The following is a 21,980-nucleotide window of genomic DNA, read 5'->3' on the forward strand; positions in this document are numbered from 1 at the left end:
AATACAGCTCCAGATGGAAGTGAATCCACAACCTGATTGGCCTACAGGAGAATCCCAGAATTAGCCAATCATGTGCAGCCCATTGTGTAAATAATGTATCTATAGCATATACTTTGGGGGAACTTTCATTCCTCCTCACCGCTATGAGCTGAATAAAGAGCATTGAATCCACTCTCGACTCCGAGTATTTTTCAGCTGGACTCTGGAGGGAGCTGTCAGGAGTGAACATGGACCGCTGGTACCAAACTGTGTGGGAAACAACCCTACAAGAAAAGCTAACCAAAAAAATAAAATAAAAATTGAAATGAACACAGGAACAAACAAAAGAGGACACTTCACCCCACTGTGGCTCCCCTTTGTTTCATATACAGCTCAACAAGACGACGACAACCTCCCAACAGCATACAAATCGATCTGGCCAATCTGCCATCCCTTTTGAGGATGCTTGGCTGCTGAAGGAGCAGGCCTCCATCTGTTTAGCTTCCCTTTACCCCTGTTGCCAAAGCCCTGGACAATTTTGCATCATGTCAAACTTCTTGCTTTTATACTCACTTTCCTACCACCACCACAGACCCCAAGGTGACACATGTGGTTCTCCTGCTCCTCAACAAATCCCCCCCAAACAACCCCGTGAGGTAGATTAGGCTGAGAGGGAAAGTGACTGGCCCGAGGTCACAGTTCATTGATGGCTGAGTGGGGATTCGAACTGTGGTCCGCCAGGTCCTAGTCCTACACTTAAGCTGGCCCTCAAGGTAGCTGCCCATTCCTGCTACCCGTCTTCTTACCAGGCGCCTCTTCCACCAGCCGGATTCCACCATGGCATCTGCTAGAGTGAGGAACTTCAGCCTCGGGGACAAATGTGGCCCTTTGGGGCTTTATTCCTGGCCCCTGGGATGCTCCACGCGCAAGACCCCTCCTTACACCCCTTGAGTGGGAATGCGTCCTTGAAATCCGATAATGCCTCTTGAATGTTTGGGTGCTGAAGAAAGGCGTGCATCGAATTAGCCTGCTGTTTTACGGCTTTGGCCATCCGTCTGCCTCGAGAGACAATGGAGTGCGCTTCTGGAGGTGAAATCAAAGTGCTGGAGAATCGCAGCGCCTGCTGTGGCTGTGGAGACTCATAACTGCTGCCTCCAGCGTCGTTTTGGCTGCATTTGCAGCACTAGACTGAACTCCCTGGGGCACGAGCCTAAGCAGTGTGTTGGGAGGTCCTGAGCTGTCCAGAGGACAAGACCCCCCTCTCAGCCTCACTGATGTGGTCCAAAGGAAGGCAGAACAATACATTTGACACCAGCTTGGCAGCAGGAGCTGCCGGAAGGAGGCGTACAAGGTGCCATCCAGCCGTCTTAGAGACTCCACTCCACATTTGCGTAGCGTTCACTCCTGAGCCAGCAAAGGTAATATTTGCATGAATTGTTTGCCTCTGGCCCTACCTGCCCTGGCGTGTGGCCCCCAGAAGGTTTCGAAGCAAATAATGTGGCCCTCGGGGCTGAAAATCTCCCCCTCTGAATGTAAGAACTGAATTTAAGAGTGGAAACATGAGACACTGAGAGACCTAAAACTGACAGGCCTTTCCATCCTTATGAAATGTGCCATGTTTCCTAACTGTGCCTACTCAGAAGTAAGTCCTACTGAATTCAGTGGGCCTTACTCCTGGGTAAGTGCGGTTAGGATTGCAGCCAAGACTAAAGCATGGTAGTTGCCTGTTCTCCTTCCTTCCCTCCCTCCCTCCCTCCCTCCCTCCCTGTGTTGTTGCGTCACTATAGCAGACTGTAAGCGCTTTGAGAGCAGAGACCTGTCTGTGTTGCCTGGCTAACAATGTACATTGAAGACACTCTACTGATAAATAATCCCTTCTGTGCATGGAAGGGGCGACAGCTGATCTCCCCCGCCAGCCCCACAAGAACCCAGTGGCCCTCTTTCCCCCACACCTCTGGAGTTGCACTACAGGGCTGAACTGCCAGGACTCAGCCTTAGTCACCGTGAGATGGTGTAACTCAGAAACGGCAAAATAAACGCACCAAAGAAGGCAGGGATGTGTCGACCTTGTGTTACGGTACCCGTTTCCTTCCTTTTTTTCTGCAGGACAAAAGGAGAAACAGGCAGAGGGGAGGAAGCGAGTGTCACAGGCAGAGGGACCCAGACTTTGTCCAGAGAAGAGGCTCTGCCCATCCGTCCGTCCGTCCGTCCTGATTCCTGGAAGTGTTTGAAGTTTTGCAGGCGAAAAAGGCGATGGGTCTCCCCAACAGCCGACAGGGAGCACGGAAGGTCATGTTTCTGGCAGGTAAGCTGAGGAAAGGGCAGCAGCAGAGCGTCTTTCTTGCACTCAAAAGGCTGCAGGTTCGATTCCTGGCTCTCCAGGTCAGGCTAGGATTGTCCATTCTTTGAAACCCTGGAGAGCCGCTGCCGTTCAGTGCAGGCAAAAGAGTCACAGAATCACAGAATTGTAGAGTTGGAAGGGACCCCGAGGGTCATCTAGTCCAACCCCCTGCGGGGCAGGAATCCCAGCAGATGGCCACCCAACCTCTGCTTAAAAACCTCCAAGGAAGGAGAGTCCACCACCTCTAATGGGAGTCTGTTCCACTGTTGGTGGAACTCCCTTACTGCCAGAAAGTTCTTCCTGATGTTTAGTCGCAATCTCCTTTCTTGTAACTTGAAGCCCTGGGTTCGAGTCCTACCCTCCGGAGCCGGAGAAAACAAGCTCGCTCCATCTTCCAACGTGGCAGCAGCCCTTGAGATATCTGAAGACGGTTCTCATATCTCCTCTTAACCCAGCTCCTTCGACTGTTCCCCATAAGGCTTTGGTTTCCAGGCCCTTGATCTTCTCAGTCGCCCTCCTCTGCACATGTTCCAGCTTGCCGATATCCTTCTTAAATTGTGGCGCCCCAGTTAGGTGGATCGACAGCCTGGTTGCACAAGGCGCGGGGCCAGGAGGGGACATTTTGCCACTTGAGACTGGGGGAGGGGAACCTGCTTCCCCCAGATCACAACCTGCCTCCTCCTTGCAGCAGGCACACCTGCAGCTGAGGAGATGGCAGCAAAGCAGCCGCCGCCGCAGAACACCTTGTTTTCACTGAGAAAACTGCATTGCAGGGGCTTGAAATAGAGACCCTCAGAATCCCTTCCAACTCTATGATTTTAGGGTGCGCCCACTGAGGTTGTGGTGGTGGGGGGAGGCAAGTGGTGGGGTGCACCATGATGGGGGAGGTGGCAGGGGGTGCCCTCAGCAGCAGGGCACACTCCTAGTGTGGCAGAGGCATGCCATGGCAGTGGGCAGTGGGCAGTGGGCTCCTTGGACCCAAATCTGCCTCCTGAGCTGACCGCCTTTCTCCTTCTCATGGGCAGGCTGGCCCAATATCTTCAGTTCAGAAGAGCAAACTTCCTCTTTTCCGCTTCAAGGTACCATTTTCTGCCACACCCTGAAGCACAGAAACACCCAGCTCCCTTTGTCCTTTATGGCAGACTCTCCAAGTGCCTCTCTTTTCCAGCGACGGCCCCAGATTTACCAAAGCTGTCCCAGTTTCTGAATTGATCCTGGAATGCCCCATTTTTCCTTTGTTGTTGTTTAGTCGTGTCCGACTCTTTGTGAACCCATGGACCAGAGCACTCCAGGCACTCCTGTCTTCCACTGCCTCCTGCAGTTTGGTCAAACTCATGCTGGTAGCTTCGAGAACACTGTCCAACCATCTCGTCCTCCGTCATCTCATCCTCCGTGCCCTCCATCTTTCCCAGCATCAGGGTCATTTTAAGGGAGTCTTCTCTTCTCATGAGGTGGCCAAAGTCTTGGAGCCTCAGCTTCAGGATCTGTCCTTCCAGTGAACACTCAGGGCTGATTTCTTTAAGAACGGAGAGGTTTGATCTTCTTGCAGTCCATGGGACTCTCAAGAGTCTTAGGACGTCCCTATTTTCACCTGATAAATATCGGAGTGTACAGTAGGGTGTCCCTATTTCCATCAGAGAAATGTTGGAGTGTATGGAGCTATCCAACCCCCCCCCCCCGCCTGAGCCAAGGAGATAAGTAACTATGCAACCTTTAGAAGACATCTGGAGGCAGACCTGTATAGGGAAGTTTTTTTAAAAAATGTTTCATGTTTCAAGTTGTTTTTATATATGTTGGAAGCCGCCCAGAGTGGCTGCGGCAACCCGGTCAGATGGGCAGGGGCAAGAATAATAAAACTGTTGTTGTTGTTAAGGAATAAAGGTAAAAGTAAAGGGACCCCTGACCATTAGGTCCAGTCGTGACCGACTCTGAGGTTGCGGCACTCATCTCGCTTTACAGGCCGAGGGAGCTGGCATTTGTCCACAAACGGTTTTCGCAGGTCATGTGGCCAGCATGACTAAGCCGCTTCTGGCGAAACCAGAGCAGCGCACGGAAACGCCGTCTACCTTCCCGCCAGAGCGGTACCTATTTATCTACTTGCACTTTGATGTGCTTTCGAACTGCTAGGTGGGCAGGAGTGTTAAGGAATAAGATGCCCCTATTTTCATCGGAGAAATGTTGGAGGGTATGTTATTGTGTGTGTTAGACCATTGCCCTGTAGAAGAAGCCTTAGTCCATTTTTCCTCCCCTTTCCTTAGGTTTCCTCCTAAGCTGCGTGTTGCAGCTGGTGCCAGCACAATTTCAAACCCAGTTGTCTTTGACCCCTGAGCCAACTGAGCCTTTTCTGGGCAAGGATGTCAAGCTGTCTCTGAGGAACGCCCCCCGGCAGTTCGCGCAGTGCCGGTGGTTCCGGCAAAGCCGCTCGGGGAGAGTGGAGAACATCTTCACGCAATTTGGGCAGAGGCAGCCAGAAAAAGGCCCCGGACACACCGGACGGGAGACGTTGAGAGAAGGGTGCTCCTTGTATATCGCGAGGTTGACGCAGTCCGATGCGGCGAACTACACCGTGGTGATTCAGCTCGGCCCAGACCAGCAAACAGGCCAAGGGCAACAATTTGTAGGGAGAAACCTCTCAGACTCTTATTATTTGCAAATCTCAAGTAAGTACCAAACCGCTCGGTCACCACCTTTTTCAAAGAAAGGCTCCTGTTTCTTTAACCACAATGAAATGGGGAAAGGGCCGTCCTTTTTTCTTAGCGTTGCACCAGAGGCAAAAGTGAGCAGGGTGGAGAATGTTAAGTTTTTCCTTCTTCTTCTTTTTAAATTGCTTTTTATTGAGTTTTAAATTGGTAATCCATCTACATATTCCATTCACTTTTTAACATATATTGCACACATATAAAAACCAAACAATAACAACATTTCTACACAATATTTCTTCCCACCACCTCAGTGCGGCTTTTTCTGTCTTCGTTCTCTTTTCAGCTGTGCTGTTTTTCCTTAAGGTAAAGGGTAAAGGGACCCCTGACCATTAGGTCCAGTTGTGACCGACTCTGGGGTTGTGGCGCTCATCTCGCTTTATTGGCCGACGGAGCTGGCGTACAGCTTCCGGGTCATGTGGCCAGCATGACTAAGCCGCTTCTGGCAAACCAGAGCAGCGCACGGAAATGCCGTTTACCTTCCCGCCGGAGCGGTACCTATTTATCTACTTGCACTTTGATGTGCTTTCGAACTGCTAGGTTGGCAGGAGCAGGGACCGAGCAACGGGAGCTCACCCCGTCGCAGAGATTTGAACCGCCAACCTTCTGATCGGCCAGTCCTAGGATCTGTGGTTTAACCCACAGCGCCACCCGCGTCCCTTGTTTTTCCTTACTGCCTTTCTAATAGGTAATATATCTCATCTATCTGACCTTCACTTTGCAAAATTTAGTCGGAACATATCAAGGGTTTTATCTGAGAACAATGTTTCCCTAGATAATCTTTTACACGTTCCCACTCCTTTTTACTTTTACTTTTTTTCTTTTCTGACATTTTGGTTTGGCTGGTTCCTAACTGTCATTCTTGCTAATTCCAAATACAATTTATCTTGCCATTCTCCCTTTGTTGGTGTCTTTCCAATTTCTAGCCACTAACATAGAATGCTCAGTTTTTCTTTTGCACAGGAGGTTAGTCTCCGCAAACAAACACCTCCCTATCCTCTCAGGGAGGGTCTAGAGCAGCAGCGCCCGTGAAAGGCATGGCCTGGGGAGGATTCCAGGGGCCATCGAGAGAGTTGTGGAGGGCCGGAGGTTCCCCCCAACTCCTTGGATTTCTGCATGCTGCTGCAAATGTTCTTGCTGCCGCCAACTGCAACGGCCCTTTGTTTAGGGAAGCTTTTAATGTTTAATAGGTTATTGTATTTTAGTGTTCTGTTGGAAGCCACCCAGAGTGGCTGGGGAAACCCAGCGAGATGGGCGGGATATAAATAAAAAATTATTATTATTATTATTATTATTATTATTATTATTATTATTATTATTATTATTACTACTACTACTACTACTACTACTACTACTACTACTACTACTATTTTGACACCATGAAAGGCTTGGCTCTGCCAGGCTCTGCAGACAGGCCTCCTATATATCAAGGGCACAAGAGACCCACTCTAGAAGAACGGCTGATAAAATTACTGGAGCTGGCTGAGATGGCAAAGCCAACATGTTTAATTAGAGAAAAACCATTGCTGGCACTGGTTAAGGATTGGAAATTTCTTATGGACTTTTTGCAGGATAGAGGAAATGAATGTGTAGTATCGGGATTTGGATATTTTAAAAGCACTACTTTACAGAAGACAGAATGGTTGTGGTTTAAGGAACGAATGTCATGTGTAGCTGCAGGACAGAGAGCCAAAAGTCATTTTACTATCTTCTATTTTATTTTCTGTTCTTTCTTTCTCTTCTCTCTCGCTTTCTCTTTCTGTAGGTCTCGCCTTGTCTTGTGTTTTCTTCTTTCAGGCTTTGTTCTTTTTTAGACTAAGTAGCTGTTTTATCTTAGCATATTATAAAAAAGCTAGTTTGTAATGTGTATGTATTTTTGTATATCTATGGATGAGTATCAATAAATAAGTGTGTTTGCCCATGGCACAACATCAGGCAGATTTTCTGGTCAGCTGGCAAGCCCTAATTCGATCTCAGCGCACTCCTATCAATTCACCATCCATTCCTGGAAGTTTTGGTTCTAAATAAATTTAAAATTGTAGGGTCAGAAAAGACAGTGGGAATTTTCTGCCTTTTAAACCAACTCCTGTATCCTTCGGGGGGGGGGGGGTTTAGAATGCTGTTGGAAGATTTTCCCCAGTACCTGCCTAGGGCTGCCATATGTCCAGGGTTTCCCAGACCTATCTGAGATTTGAATGTCAGGAAAAAACACACCTCTGTCTGGATTTTTGCCCATGCTGATAAAAGCTTCAGCCGCTCATTTCAAGGCTACTGTCCAAAAGGCGTAGGAGCAGGGACTATGGAAAAAGTGGCAATCCAGCAGGGGGGAGGAGCAAAGTTATTTAAGGGTAGTTTGGCCCCTTCCACATAAAGTTGCTAGTTGACCGGAAAGGAAAGGAAAGGAGATAGGCTGCACAAGCTTGGTTTGCAGAAGCACAATGATAAACATTTGGCAAAGTCTGTGGGTCTGATTGCTGATTGGGGCACAGGAGTGCAAGCCGTAAAATAAGTTGGCAACCCGCTTTCCAAATATATATATACCGTATTGGCCCGAATATAAGCCACACCTTTAAAATTCAAGGGGGGGGAGAGAATACCCGAATATAAGCCGCTCCCTTAAAATTCCGCAGGCACTCACACCGGTAAATGGCAAATGTACAAGAAAATCCTACAGTGATATCGTAAAAGCCCATTTTTGTAAGGTCTCAAATTTAAGCCATGCTTTAACTTTTCACAGTTGGAATTTGGGGAGAAATGCGAGGCGTATATTCAGGCCAATACGGTATATTCAACTCTCATCCTGAGCCATCTGAAATCCTCACGAATTCTATTTTTACAGGCCTCATGTCCATAAACCTCAACCCACAACGTCCTGTTCAAGGTCAAGACCTCACCCTGACCCCACAAAATGCCCCCAAGCAATTAAGCTTTTGCAAGTGGGTCATATACCGCAGGGGCGGGCAAGAAAAAGTTCTCGAATACGACCCAGAGGACATAGACCAGGAAAGCTTGTCCCAAGACAGAATGACTTTGAGGCAGGATTGCACCTTGCACATCAGGCAGCTTGATGTTTCTGACACCGGCAACTACACGGTGAAGATCGAATCTCTTTGGGACCAGCAACAACAACCAGGGCAGCAGGAACCTGAGATAGGAGACTTTCAGGTGCACAAGGGACAGGTCTATCTTGACGTCCTCCGACAATCTGGCAAGTATCCTTCCTCTCCAAAGCTCTACACCGTATGGCAGCCACCTGCTTAAATAAACAATGACTTCTTCCTTTTGGGGCCCCTTAAAAGCGTTTTTAACATCATCAAACCACTCCATCGATTAGACATTGAAACCCCACTGCAAGCACTGGGGGGGGGGGGGGCGCCAAACTTAACATTTACATTCCAGGGGCAAAACATTTCCTTGGTCAAGCAGAGTCCCTTCTAGAGCTTTCTCTCCTGCTGCGGTTTAACTTCTGACACCACTGTTGCGCTTTTCCAAAGAGTGGTGGAAAGCAATTAAGTTGCAGGTCTTAATTTCTATCCGGCTTCCCAGTGAAAGAAACACAAACTTGGGGGGTTGCTCACAGCATGCTGCTGTCCTGAGCATCTTGAGCAGGTGCTGAGTTGCTATGGAGACGCAGAGAGTCTGGTCTCTGGAGAAGGCCAGGCAAGAGTAGCAGAAGCCAGGTCCTGACCATAAACTGGTCAACTAGTCCTCCTCTCTTTTAGGCCCTGTCCACACCACGTATTTAAAGCACTTTGATGCCACTTTAAACCATCATGGCTTCCCCCCAAAGGATTCTGGGAAGTGTAATTTGCTATGGTGACTGAGAGTTGTTAGGAGACACCTGCCCCCTTCCCCTTACAGAACCACAATTCCCAGAATTCCCTGGGAAGAGGTATAATATATGTATGCTATACCAGCGGGTGCCCAATATGTGGTCTTATTTGTTGGTTTCTCTTACACAGTTTGTAGTCCAGCATCCATTTTGGACCAGCTCCCAAGAACTCAGCTCCAACTGTTTCTCAAGAGAGCAGTTTGCCTTTTGGCCACTAGGCGGCAACCACATGAATATATACAATATTGCAAGGGGGTGGAGAACTGGTAGCTCTGTGAGGGGAATTGGAGCTTCCTAACAGCCCCCAGCAACTTTTTTCAGCAGACTACATTTCCCAGGATTCTTTGCAGGGAAGTCATGGCTGTTTAAAGTGGTATGGCACTCCTTTCAACATACAGTGGAACCTTGGCTCCCAAACGGCTTAGATGCCGAACAAATCGGCTCCCAAACTCCACAAACCGAGAAGTAAGTGTTCCGGTCCACAAACGTCTTTCAGAAGCCGAATGTCCAATGCAGCTTCTGCTTGAGTGCAGGAAGCTCTTGCAGCCAATCGGAAGCCGCGCCTCGGTTTTCGAACGGTTTTGGGAGTGGAACGGACACCCGGAACGGATTAAGTTCAAGAACCAAGGTACCACTGCATAGTACAGACAGGGCCTTGATCTAAGAAGAACTTAGATTGAGTACTAAGAAGGACCCAGCCAGATGGGTGAGGTATAAATAACTATTATTATTATTATTATTATTATTATTATTATTATTATTAGACAGGGCCTTGATCTAAGAAGTACTTAGATTAAGTACTATAAAGTACCCTGCCAGATGGGTGAGGTATAAATAACTATTATTATTATTATTATTATTATTATTATTATTATTATTATGGAGGATAGCAAGCCCTAGGTTGGGAGAGGGATCCCTGCCTCATTCTCTCACACTGGAGAGAACGCCTGGTCTAAAAAACGTTCATTCCACCATCTTGGGACTTTAAACTATTGTTTCAGCCATGTGCAAATCAGTGCCATCCTATGTGCACCTGTTCAGGGATGCTTTGACCTCTTCAAAATAAAGTTGCCAGCTTACCCTGTACGGGCAGGCGGTGGGGAGTTTTGGATACATTTAATTTACGCAGATTGAATCACTACCTAAGCTGTTTATTTAAGGTTTATTTAACAGTTGGAAAGACCTCGTTGCGCGGGTGTTGGAACGCACCTCCGGATCGCAACAGGGCAGCTGTCTGGAGCCGGATTCTGGATCAATGCTTTCATTCCCAATCCTTTTCCCCCTCTTTCAGGTCATGACCCCCAAAAAGGTCATGGCACCCAAAAAGGTCGCGCCTCTGCCGCTTTGACCTACAGCGCAGCCGTCGTCGCTGGGACCTTGCTTGGATCGCTCGCCTGGGCAGACGCCCTGATGCCCGTCTTCTCCGGGCTATTCTGTGAGTGGCACACAAACCGCTAGGATACGCAGCTTCAGAAATGAGGATAAGGCTCTTTCTCGAGGGCTGCCGGTCATTGTGGCAGCAGGTCTCTGAAAACTAGCCACTGGGGAATGAAAGTGCAGCTTGTAAGGGGACAGGGTGGGGTTTGGGGATCCAAAGGGTGCATAATTATAATCTGTCTTTTTCTTTTCATTCTGTTTTGTTATTAGTATGAAAAGTGGGGAATTCGTGGAAGGGAATTTGGGTCGACTTTAGAAAAAGGATCTAAGAATGAGCACTGATGTGTAAATTTTGACGTTGTAAAATTGGTTTTTTAAATTGAACTAAATATAAAAAGGTTAAAAATTGGGGATAAGAACTTGTTGAACTAACAATTTGAATTGGAATACAAGAAGGGGAGGTGTGGGGAAGTCAGGGAAATATGTTATAGAAAATAAGGATTGTAAACTGTATATGTTTTTTTAGTTTTTTTTTTCTTTTTAAGTTTTTTTTCTTTTTGGAAAATTCTTAATAAATATCTATTAAAAAATATGAAAGTCCAGCTTGTAGGCTTCTCAGAGGCATCTGGTGGGCTGCTGTGAGGAAAGGGTGCTGGACCAGACAGACCTTTGCTCTGACCCAGTGGGGTCCCTGGAGATGGGAATAAGGACCAGTGGCAAAGCGTTTTGTTTTGGCCCATATGCCACATTCATCATTGGCCATCCCACACTCTCACACAGACAGGCTCACACACCATCATACCTTCCGACACGACATGGCACAAATCCAGGACACCATCTTTCGGGTCTGAAATCCTGCACAAGTCACATGGCCTGTGTGAGATCACAGGTCTGGGTAAAGCACTTTTTCGGGGTGAGTTTTCGGCCTGAAATTGCACAACCACGAGGCTCCCAAAGTGGCCACTGTTCTCTCTCAGGAAGAAACGGGACGTCCCAGTTTTTTCCAAAGCAGTTGACAGGAATGCACCATACCTTTAAAGCAAACATGTACACCCCAAAGAAGCCTGGGAACTGTATTATTATTATTATTATTCATTTCATTTCAATTTTTAAGAAAAATCTCAAAGCGCTTTACAGCACATTAAAACAATCCAGAATCAAACATTTCCAAAGAAAGTCAAATATAAAGTATACAGTCAAAGCAACATAATTAACAGGAAACTAAAATATTATCTTAAGGATTTCAAAATGAAACATTACAAAGGAGGTCAACTACAGAATACGTATTTAACACAAAGAAAGTTAACAAAAAAAAAAATCTTAAACATTCCGAAAGAAAACATTGCTAAGTGAAGTCAAATGTAAAATGCACATTTAAAACAGTACCATTTACAGAGCCAGGACCCCCCAGCACAACAAACCACAGTTCCCAAGATTTATCGGGTGGGAGGGGAAATGTTCTATAAATGTTCCAGGGTTTGAATTTCCGCTGGAGCACAAAGCTCCCTTGGCCGCCTTGAGCCACTCGCCCTGTCCTACCTAGCAGAATTGTTGTGAGGCTAAAATAGGACAATCTCTGTGTTTCTTTATCACTGGAGGAAGGGCAGGATGTGGACGTACTTAATGAACCCATTTCCTCCACCCTTTTAGGCTCCCTCACTTCCCTGAGGCGCAAAGTCATCCCGTGAATGAATGATGAGTTTGGCGGAAAGTCCCTAACTTTTGCAAGGTATGTTGACAGCTTGTTGGGTTGGTAGTGACAACGGGGGCTCGATCTCGCAGGACCCACAACTTCTGGGGCGTTTGCTCCTTCCCCAGTTTGGGCTCAAATTCAGCTCGTAGGAAACCAGTGTCGTGCGGTGCTTCTCCTCCCATGCCCAGAACGAGGACGCCAAGAAAATCCAGAAATCCAAAGCCAAACTGAAGAAGAAGAAGAAGAAGAGTTTGGATTTGATATCCCGCCTTTCACTCCCTGAAGGAGTCTCAAAGCGGCTAACATTCTCCTTTCCCTTCCTCCCCCACAACAAACACTCTGTGAGGTGAGTGGGGCTGAGAGACTTCAAAGAAGTGTGACTGGCCCAAGGTCACCCAGCAGCTGCAGGTGGAGGAGCGGGGAAGTGAACCCGGTTCCCCAGATTACGAGTCTACCGCTCTTAACCACTACACCACACTGGCTCTCTAACTGATCAGAAGAACCTTGCTTAGCCTGCTCCTTTGCCTTTAACAGCAGTTTGATCTGCATGAAACATTAACTAGTCAAGCTGCTCTTTCAAGCACAGCAATGAAGAGATCAAAAACCCATGTGGACCTGTCTATCAATAAAGGCTTTCCAGGTACCCTAGGTTTGGGACTTAGCCAAATACAGTGGACCCTCAGGTTGCAAACGTGATCCGTGCGGGATGCACATTTGCAACCCGCAGCGTTCGCAACCCGCAGTGACGCGTCTGTGCATGCGCGGGTTGCGATTTGACGCTTCTGCGCATGCATGACTGCTGAAACCCGGAAGTAACCTGTTCCAGTACTTCTGGGTTTCGACGGGTCCATAACCCAAAAAAAGGCAACCTGAAGCATCTGTAACCCGAGGTATGACTGTAGCTCAATGGGGGAGAATCGTCTTGCACACTGATGGTCCCTGGTTCAAATCCCGGCATCGCCAAGTAGGGCTGGTTGAGATCCCACACCCGACAGCTAGATGGAGTTCTGATTTGCTACAAGGCAGCTTCTGTCCTGATTCCCACTCAGACCCTGATGACTTGAGAGTGAGGAAGAGGCCTTCATTGAGGCAGAGTAGAGGAAAAGCCTTGGCAACAGGCAGCGACTCACACCTGAGCGACAGGAAAGGCAAGTCCAGTTGGGCTGCAAGCAGTGGTTCCAGTTTACAGAGAGTCCAAGATCTGGACAAGCAGTTCAGAACTGGGCGGAAGCAATAGGGCTGTCCCAACGGGCAAGGCTTGCTTACTCACAGGACTCTCCTGCCTCACAAGACTCCTGAGTGAAGGCAGTCACTGTGTTGGAAGAGGGTCTGTTCCCAGAAATGGGGGCACCATCAGCGCCTGGGTGACTAAGCCGTGCCCCACTCCTGGCGCCGCTTCCTGCAACTCTGGCTGTTGGCTAGGGTAGAGTCCTGCTTTCCATCCAGAGCTAGGGTTGCCATATTTCAAAAAGTGAAAATCCGGACACAAAAGCTTCTGAGAGCCAGTGTGGTGTAGTGGTTAAGAGCGATAGACTTGTAATCTGGGGAACCGGGTTTGCTTCCCCGCTCCTCCACATGCAGCTGCTGGGTGACCTTGGGCCAGTCACACTTCTTTGAAGTCGCTCAGCCCCACTCACCTCACAGAGTGTTTGTTGTGGGGGAGGAAGGGAAAGGAGAATCTTAGCTGCTTTGAGACTCCTTTGGGTAGTGATAAGGCAGAATATCAAGTCCAAACTCTTCTGTTGCTGTTGTTGTTTGACCAAAGTTGCTGAGCTTTTTTGTTTGTTTGCAAAAAACACAAAAAACCACAAAAAACAAAACCACTGAAGTTTTTGAGCTATTTTAAAGAATAGCTCCTTATCTAAACTTTCGGCGTGGCTTTCCCAGCCGGACACTGCTTATGACTGTCATATGCCAGCTATATCCGGGAAAGTATGGACATATGGCCACCCTATCAACCATATCTTGGGAGGGACACATTCCTGCTTCCTGTGGACCTCCTCTTCCATCCCCTTCCTTGTCCGTCTGAGCCTCCTGGGCCTGGCATCACCCCTGGACTCAGGACAGCCTCCTGTGTTCCTATGTCTTACCTTCTGTTAAAGTGGTCCTTCTTCCGTCCTGGCATTGGAACCTTCCGTCTTTGGAACGCCCTCTCCTGGGATGAGAGGCAGCAAGCTAAGTCCATCCTGCCTTTCCAAGGCATTTGGTTCTAAGGAAAATCAAGACATTCTGGGGTCAAATCAGAACCTGGGTTGGTTTCTGTAAATCCGGGACTGTCCCTAGAAAACAGGGGCACTTGGAGGGTCTTTGTAAGAGGCACGAGCCACTGCAATCCATTGTGGCGTTGGAAAAAGCTGGGTGGATTTCCCCCCCTGGAGCAGGTGGCAAAGCTTGAAGTAGCCACCAGGTGGCACCAGGCTTGACACCAACCACAACGGCAGCCTCCCGCTTGCAAAAAGGGAATGATTTTCTCCAGTGGTGCTGAACATTTCCTGCGAGACAAATTGCCAAACAAACACGCACACGAAAGCCCCCAACGCCTTGGTGATCGGCAGAAACCAGCAGGGAAAGTCCCGTCCCCCCCCCCACAGGCATGAGCATTGTTACCTACGAATGCCTACAGATCTGGTTGCTTTAAAAGGCACAGGAGCAGGGGTCGCTAGGAAAAGTTGGCATCTCTGAATGTGACTTCTACTGATAGTGAGTTATTGCTGCTGCATCCAGTTTTTTGTTCATGCTCGACAACAAGCTACCGTATTTTTCGCTCCATAAGACGCACCCGATCATAAGACGCACCTAGTTTTTAGAGGGGGATGCAAGGGGGAACAATTATTTAAAGGGAGCGCTGTGCAGCGCTCCCTCTCGCTGTTCTGGCTTCTGGGATAGCCACATGAAGCCTCCTCAGGGCAGCGGGATGAAGGCTCCCTGTGCTCTGAAGAGGCTTCGCGCGGCTAAGCCAGAAGCTAGAACAGCAAGAAGGAGCGCTGCGCAGCGATCCCTCTCCTTGTTCTGGCTTCTGGGATAGCCGCGCAGCCTGGATTTGCTCCATAAGACACACACACACATTTCCACTTACATTTTAGGAAGGGGAAAGTGTGTCTTATAGAACGAAAAATACAGTACTCAGCTCAAAATCATTTCGTCACGTGTTCATCTTGCCTCTATTTTCCCTCTCCTCTTGCAAACTTTATTTTGTAAGCTGTTTGGGGCAAAGAACTCTCTCTCTGTCAGCTTATACTGTACAAGCTCCACATCACTAATACCCTATGAATATTCTAATCTCCAAATCTTTCCACAGCCTCGCCCTCTGGGCAACAGATTCCCGATAACCAGGAAGGCCTCTCTACCTCTTTCTATGCAGTGCCAAGCCATGGATGAAGAAATATCCTGGATCCTGTGCAGTATTACATATAAAAACTTTATTTCATTTCTGTTAATACAAAAAAATCATAATGTAAAGGTTTCTAAAACTTCTATCCAGCATTCGATCAACTCAGTGTATACTCATTGGAATTAATAGACATGATGAACTTAGGCCCATTAATTTCACTGGGTCTCCTCTGATGTAGACAGTGCACAAGATGTGCAACTTATAGAAACTCAGAAAAGTATATCAAACCTATGTAGCTTGTTTTCCCATAATTATCAGATGTTACCCAGTTTTGAACAAACTTATTGTAAGCCTGTTGGTGCTTTTCCTGATACTTTTTTCAAATAAAGTGTTGCTTTTTTTCTGCCTTAAAGCTGCAAATTTTCATTTCGGCTGCATGATTTGGCCCTTTGCTACCCATCTGGAACAAATCTCTGCTGTTCTTATAACACTTTCCCAGGCCTTCTGCACCCAGCATGGACTCTGCAGCACAGGAAGGGGTCAAGGGGTGGTGGTGAATAAAAGGATTAGTGGGGTAAAAGAATCAACATAGTGGAAGTTTATAAAATGGTGCGTGGCAGGGAGAAAGTGGAACAGAAGCCAGCCAGCAACTCTTTATTAGAAGGAACAAGGTCTGCTCAGGGGAGCCAGGCCTCATGAGCACAGCAGGTCTATTGTGGAGACGAAACCAGCCTTACCACAGCTGTCCCAGGATCCTTCTCCCTGGGATCCTTCCCCAGCAATCTGAGACTTTGTTGCCATTGCCTCTCTTTGCTCCGTCCTCTTCATACCTCTGCGGGTTCTGTGAGTCAAGGAGGGAGGGGAGCTTGTCGCAGCAGGAGGGGGAGACACCCCTGACTCTTCACCAGCCTGACTCCTCTCTGCCTTTTGGCCTCCTTCCTCTCCTGATTCAGCTTCTGCCTCTGATTCTGGACTGCTTTCTGCCACAGACTCTCCCTGCTCACTAAGCCCTGCTACCCCTCCAGCTTGCTGACTACCTCTTCCCAGTCTTCTCCCGCTGATCGCTCACCATCATCCCACCACCACACCCCGGGCTCTGAGCCTTCTTCCTTTGGGAGTTCCCCACCTGGCTTCTCCCACCATTCCTCTGCATTCAGCCAGTCCAAGACATCTTCTCCGGAGAAATCTGAGGGCTCCCTTGGACAAAAAACAAGGACACCAGGCAGGAATACCAGAGCAAAACAGCAGCCTACAGTAGGCTTCGTCTTTATTGAAGACTGTCACGACAGGACTCCCACCTGCCACAAGGTGGAACAAGATGGAAGCCCCAAACAAAAGAGAACCCAAACTTTTATTAGCTGCTAATCCCCATGTTACACCCCCCAAACTACATTACTAATACATCACGGTTACATCATGAAAGGGGAGGTCTGGGGGCAGTAATCTGAGCATCCTGGACCCTGCCCCATGGTCCCCCTTGCCCTCCACCAAACACCCATCAAGTGTAACAAAAGAGATCTTTCCCTGTTTCCCAGCCAAGTTATGCACCCTTTTGTCTTCATCTGGGTTTGTTATTTCTGGAATGGCTACCTGTCTGGCACTCAGGTATCAGGATGCCAGGAATTATCACTCAGGCAGAGGGGCTGCTGAGTAGCTGAGCTCACATGTCTATATGAATTTCTGAAGTTTTCCCAGTGAGCCAGTACATAGGAACATTTATCAGTGAATTCTTACATTTGGTATCGTGCAGCAGAGGCCCTTTGAATAGATAGGAAGAAACTGCGATGAAGTGTTTTGTGGGGACAAATCACAAAAGTCACAAAGTGCTGACTTTGGTAGTGGGCTGCATGTGCATGATATCTGCTGGAGGGGCAACCCCCCCCCCAACCTATACATAAATTCCTGCAACACTACCAAGCTAGGTCCAATAGGAGTGAGTGGCCTTTTCGGTGGTGGCCCCCTGGATATGGAATGCCCTCTCCAGAGAGAGCCAGGAACTAGAGGACCTTGTTCCACTTCCTTGACAGAGTTGCCATTGTTAGTTTCACGGACTCTCCTGCTGCACCGTTAATTGCCGGCTGACACAGTCACGTTCAGTCGCTATGGGGTGAAGCTTCTGCCGCCCCCCATCTCCTTGCCCTAGAGAAACACTCTGCCTGTATTCAAACCCCTCCAGGTGACCTAATTCCTGGGCACCTTTGTCCTGGTTTGCCTGCACAAACCTTACGCGGAGATGAGATTATATCCGGCCTTTAGTGAGCATTCCTCCCAATTTGCTCTCAGGGTGTTGATTAAAAGCCTTCCCATTAATCATTCCCCTCCGCCACTTTCCAAACCGGATTTGTTGTGACAGGGCGACGGAGCCCTTTAAATCACGTTAATTGCACAAACCTAAACTTCCGGTATGCGACTGAATCCCTCCCGCAAAACCGCGGCAGTCTGGAAGCACCCATAATTTTTCTGCACGGCAGGCTGCCCTGGAAGGCGCAGGAGCACCTTGTGAAGCGGCTGCCCCACATTCCAAATTCCTGACACCTAGAGAAGTGGGGCAGGGTGTCTGCCATATGCAGCGGGCGGGAAGAGCAATGGGGTGGCGTCTCCTTGCTCAAGAATCTCTGGAAGTTTCTTAATTGCAGCCTGGCATTGATCATTAGCTAATCGGTTAACAAATACGGGAATTAAAAACCCTCTCCTGGGTGCAGCTGACTAACCAAAGCAAGTTGAATCCCAGGGAAAGGTTCCAACTGGGATAAAGATTAACTAACAGGGCCAGCAACAAAATGTTGCAGCGTGGAATGTCCCGCTCAGGGTTCCAGCGACTCAGCTAGCATGCCCTTATCCCAGGACATGCAACTCCATTCTTGCTTCCCCTCAGTTTTCCATCTCTGTCCCCCCCCCCGACCCTCCAACTGTCCCAATTTTCCAGGGACACCCCTGATTTAGAGAAGCCATCCCAGTTTATGATTTGATTCCGGAATGTCCCATTTTTTCCTTAGGATATCCCTATTTCCAGTGAAAACATGCTGGAGGGTATGGGATTATCCGACCCCCCCAAGCCGTCTGAAGACAATCCTGTATACAGAAGGCTTTTTGAACATTTTATTATTTTTCTTATATATGTTGGAAGCTGCCCAGAGTGGCTGGGGCAACTCAGTAAGATGTGTGGGGTATAAACAGTAAAATTATCATTATGGAATGGGACGTCCCTATTTTCATCGGAGAAATGTTGGAGGGCATGCCCCTTCCACCACTTTTGTTGGCTCCGAGCATGTTCACTCCAGGCTTTTTAGGGTGTTCCTTCCTCAATGTTTTTGTAATTCTGCACTCACACAAATCTTAGCATGCAGTTCCTCATAAACATCACTGTTGGGGTTCAGAGCTCCCTCTCTTATTCCAGCCCCTTTGCTTCCTGAACAGCTTGAACAGCATCGAGTGTATTTGGGGAGGGGCTTGTTGATTTGGTTATTATTATTTTTGTTCTTGTTTTTATCATGTATTTGGTGTTTTTATATTGTATTTTTATGCTGCGAACCACCCGGAAATCTGCAGATGACGGCCAGTACAGTGGTACCTCGGGTTACATACACTTCAGATTACAGACTCCGTTAACCCAGAAATAGTACCTCGGGTTAAGAACTTTGCTTCAGGATGAGAACAGAAATCACGCGGTGGCGGCGCAGCGGCAGCAGCAGGAGGCCCCGTTAGCTAAAGTGGTCTTCAGGTTAAGAACAGTTTCAGGTTAAGAACGGACCTCTGGAACGAATTAAGTACGTAACCAGAGGTACCACTGTACAGTCATACCTTGGTTCTCAAACAGCTTAGTTGCCGAACAAATCGGCTCCCAAACGCCACAAACCCGGAAGTTAAGTGTTCCGGTTTGCGAATGTTTTTCAGAAGCCGAACGTCCAACAAGCTCCTGCAGCCAATCAGAAGCCGTGCCTTGGTTTTTGAACTGTTTCGTGAATCGAACGGACTCCCGGAATGGATTAAGTTCGAGAATCAAGGTACCACTGTATACAAATTAACTAAATAAATAATAACATTCACACGCTAAAGCAGCCCAGTTTCTATGGGGCCGCTAAGGCTGGGGCCATCCTCTTCCCAGGCCCTCAGCCTTAGTGAACTGTGAGCTTTAAGCATTAAGGTAGTGAGCGATGGCGCCTCACTTGCATCTTCCACAGAAACACCTTCTGCCCCTTTTCCTCCCCCCTCTCCCCAGTGTCAGGGGACATTTCCTCTCTTATTTGCATTCCTTAAATGGCTCAACGCAACTTTCTTCCATAACAGAAACCTGCTTTGTTACATCTTGTGACTCTGTTAAACATTTCCCATCTTGAAACCAACTGGGGCGAATTTCCTAGCAAAACACTCTCGGGTAGCAGGTCACAAATAATAACAGGCCTCCCATATTACAAATAATAACAGGCCTCCCTTATCACCGAAACGACTTTGCGTCTTCTCTCAAGGGATGCTTTCGGCAGTCAAGCATCCGCTTAGGAAAGATTAAATTGGTGGGTCTAATACCTGCTTTGGAAAGCTGTATGTTCGCTGTGAATTTGGACCTCTTTGGGTGTCTTGGCCGAATTTTGCATGACGGTTCACGAGATCAGGGAATAGTTTTTTTGTCTGTGTTCACATTGAAATAGAAATATGAAGGTCTTATATATATAATAAATGTTCATAAAAGTACCAAGCAAACACGTACATAAATGTATGGGCCACATGTCTGAGGCAGCACAGGAGGGCAGTCCTGGAGCCATTTTGGCTCCCAAACTGACCAAATGTTTTCTCTGCAAGGTCAAAGGAAAAAGGAAAAGCCTCCCCATTGTCTTTTCATTCACAAAACCTGTCTTAAGGGTATGTCTGTGTTTGAATAGGGTGAGTCTGTGACCTGGCTCAGGAACTAAGTATTTATCATTACAAAACACTGGCCAGGCTCCCCAGGATATCCAATCAAGTAAGTATTAACAGGTAACCTGCCAGACAAGAGATAAACAACGACAGGAGATAAACAATGCACTCAGGTTTCTGCTGTAGACCACCCTTTCTGTAATGTAGGTATGATGTGTCTGGGGGTGATCTTGGACTCCAGAGCGGGCAATTTAAAATGCCTATATAAGGGCGGACACACCTGGGTTCTGGGTCTTCCTCCTTCTTCTGCGTGTGAAGGGGGCACCCTGTTGCAACAGTTCAATAAAGATCAGGCTTACTGGCTGCTTTGCTTCTCAATATTCTCTGGTTGGCCTCTGTTCTTTTCTCCGACCGATGGAGAACCTGCAAAGGACTCTATAAGGGCTCTTGTGTCCCCCATAAGGGAATAAGGGCAGATTTCCATTTATTACGGCACAAAATTGGACGGTATTTTGAACCAAGCAGGTAGGCTGTGCCTTTCGAAACATGGTCAGTGTGGGGGTTGGAATCCAAACAAAATGACTGTCGCCAGAGTTGCATCCACAGCAAAGGCCGGATGTTACTCTAAGCAGAAAGAGGATTTCTCATGTCTCGGGGATGGGGGCAAGAAGTTAAGAAGTTAAGGGGAATGAAAACCTGATTCCTGGTTGTTCAGATTCAGCAATGAATCACAGATTTTCCCAGAAGTGAGGGTAAGCCTTAGAATTCCCAAGCACTGTCAGGTATGAAGTTGCTAGTTGAAAATAATAAATACATCAGAATGAAACTTTTATAGATCAGACCATCCTGTTGAAGCAGAACATGTGGCAGCAGCCTTAGATGTCTGATAAACAAGAGGTGGCTGTAGCCACATGGCAGATTTCTAAAGAGCTTATTGGTCCTTCCTCCTGCCCACCATGCCTGAAAGGGGTTAGGCCAGGTGTGGGCAGGAAGATCTGCACATAGATCTCTGGGTGACTTGCCAGGGTTTTTGATGCCCGGGTATTTAAACTAAAAGGGCACCCAGCCCTTTAAGGGCTTTTTTACACCTCCATTTGCCTCGCTGCCTTCTCCCAGGAAAACCTGTGGTTTAGCGCTGAGCCGAAACAGCAATTGGATCTTCTGAGGGTTGCCATTTGTTCCGATTTCCAGGTTTTCCAGGAATGAGGAAACCGCTCAGACCTGTGCCTAGAAAGTGTGGGGAAACCTCTCGGACCCATGCTTGCTAGGCAGGGACCAACCAGAAGTGTAAAGGTTAAGATAAGGGGACCCCTGACCATTAGGTCCAGTCGTGGCTGACTCTGGGGTTGCGGTGCTCATCTCGCTTTATTGGCCGCGGGAGCCGGCGTACAGCTTCTGGGTCATGTGGCCAGCATGACTAAGCCGCTTCTGGTGAACCAGAGCAGCGCACGGAAACACAGTTTACCTTCCCGCCGGAGCGGTAACTATTTATCTACTTGCACTTTGACATGCTTTTGAACTGCTAGGTTGGCAGGAGCTGGGACCGAGGAACGGGAGCTCACCCCGTCGCGGGGATTCAAACCGCCATCCTTCTGATCAGCAAGTCCTAGGCTATGTGGTTTAACATGCAGTGCCACCTGCATCCCTAACCAGAAGTGTAGACAAGCCCAAATTAGCACGCTAAAGAAAAAAGAACACTTTGATAAGAGGGAAAACCAGGAGTGGATTTGTGTGTGTGTGGACTTAGGGGCCTAGTTCTGGTCTGGATCCCCAATTCAAGGGCTATACTCAGAGGCACAACGTTGCTCAATTCATAGGGTGTGCCTGCCCGATTGAGCCATCATTTCCCATAGTCCTAGTACATCAGGGTCGACTGA

General features: G+C 47.9%; 2 protein-coding genes across 2 annotated transcripts in view; one reads left to right on the forward strand and one right to left on the reverse strand.

Moving 5' to 3' along the window:
• Positions 1–15,664, forward strand: part of LOC310712671 (pregnancy-specific beta-1-glycoprotein 8-like) — a 111,692-nt gene extending 96,028 nt beyond the window's left edge. Inside the window, exons 2-7 of the mRNA XM_083515955.1 lie at positions 2,130–2,284; positions 4,579–4,980; positions 7,859–8,227; positions 10,143–10,286; positions 11,879–11,957; positions 15,220–15,664. Of these exons, the coding sequence (XP_083372081.1) occupies positions 2,233–2,284; positions 4,579–4,980; positions 7,859–8,227; positions 10,143–10,286; positions 11,879–11,916 (1,005 nt within the window). The 5' untranslated portion in view covers positions 2,130–2,232 and the 3' untranslated portion in view covers positions 11,917–11,957; positions 15,220–15,664. The remainder of the gene's footprint in view (positions 1–2,129; positions 2,285–4,578; positions 4,981–7,858; positions 8,228–10,142; positions 10,287–11,878; positions 11,958–15,219) is intronic.
• Positions 1–18,228, reverse strand: part of CEACAM18 (CEA cell adhesion molecule 18) — a 42,847-nt gene extending 24,619 nt beyond the window's left edge. The window contains exons 1-2 of the mRNA XM_083516020.1: positions 17,644–18,228; positions 14,012–14,130 (exon numbers count right to left, since the gene is read on the reverse strand). The gene's annotated coding sequence lies outside the window, so the exon portion shown is untranslated. The remainder of the gene's footprint in view (positions 1–14,011; positions 14,131–17,643) is intronic.
• Between the last annotated feature and the right edge of the window lie 3,752 nt (positions 18,229–21,980).

Source organism: Podarcis liolepis, assembly GCF_965112155.1.
Source record: "Podarcis liolepis genome assembly, chromosome: 7".
Taxonomy (NCBI): domain Eukaryota; kingdom Metazoa; phylum Chordata; class Lepidosauria; order Squamata; family Lacertidae; genus Podarcis; species Podarcis liolepis.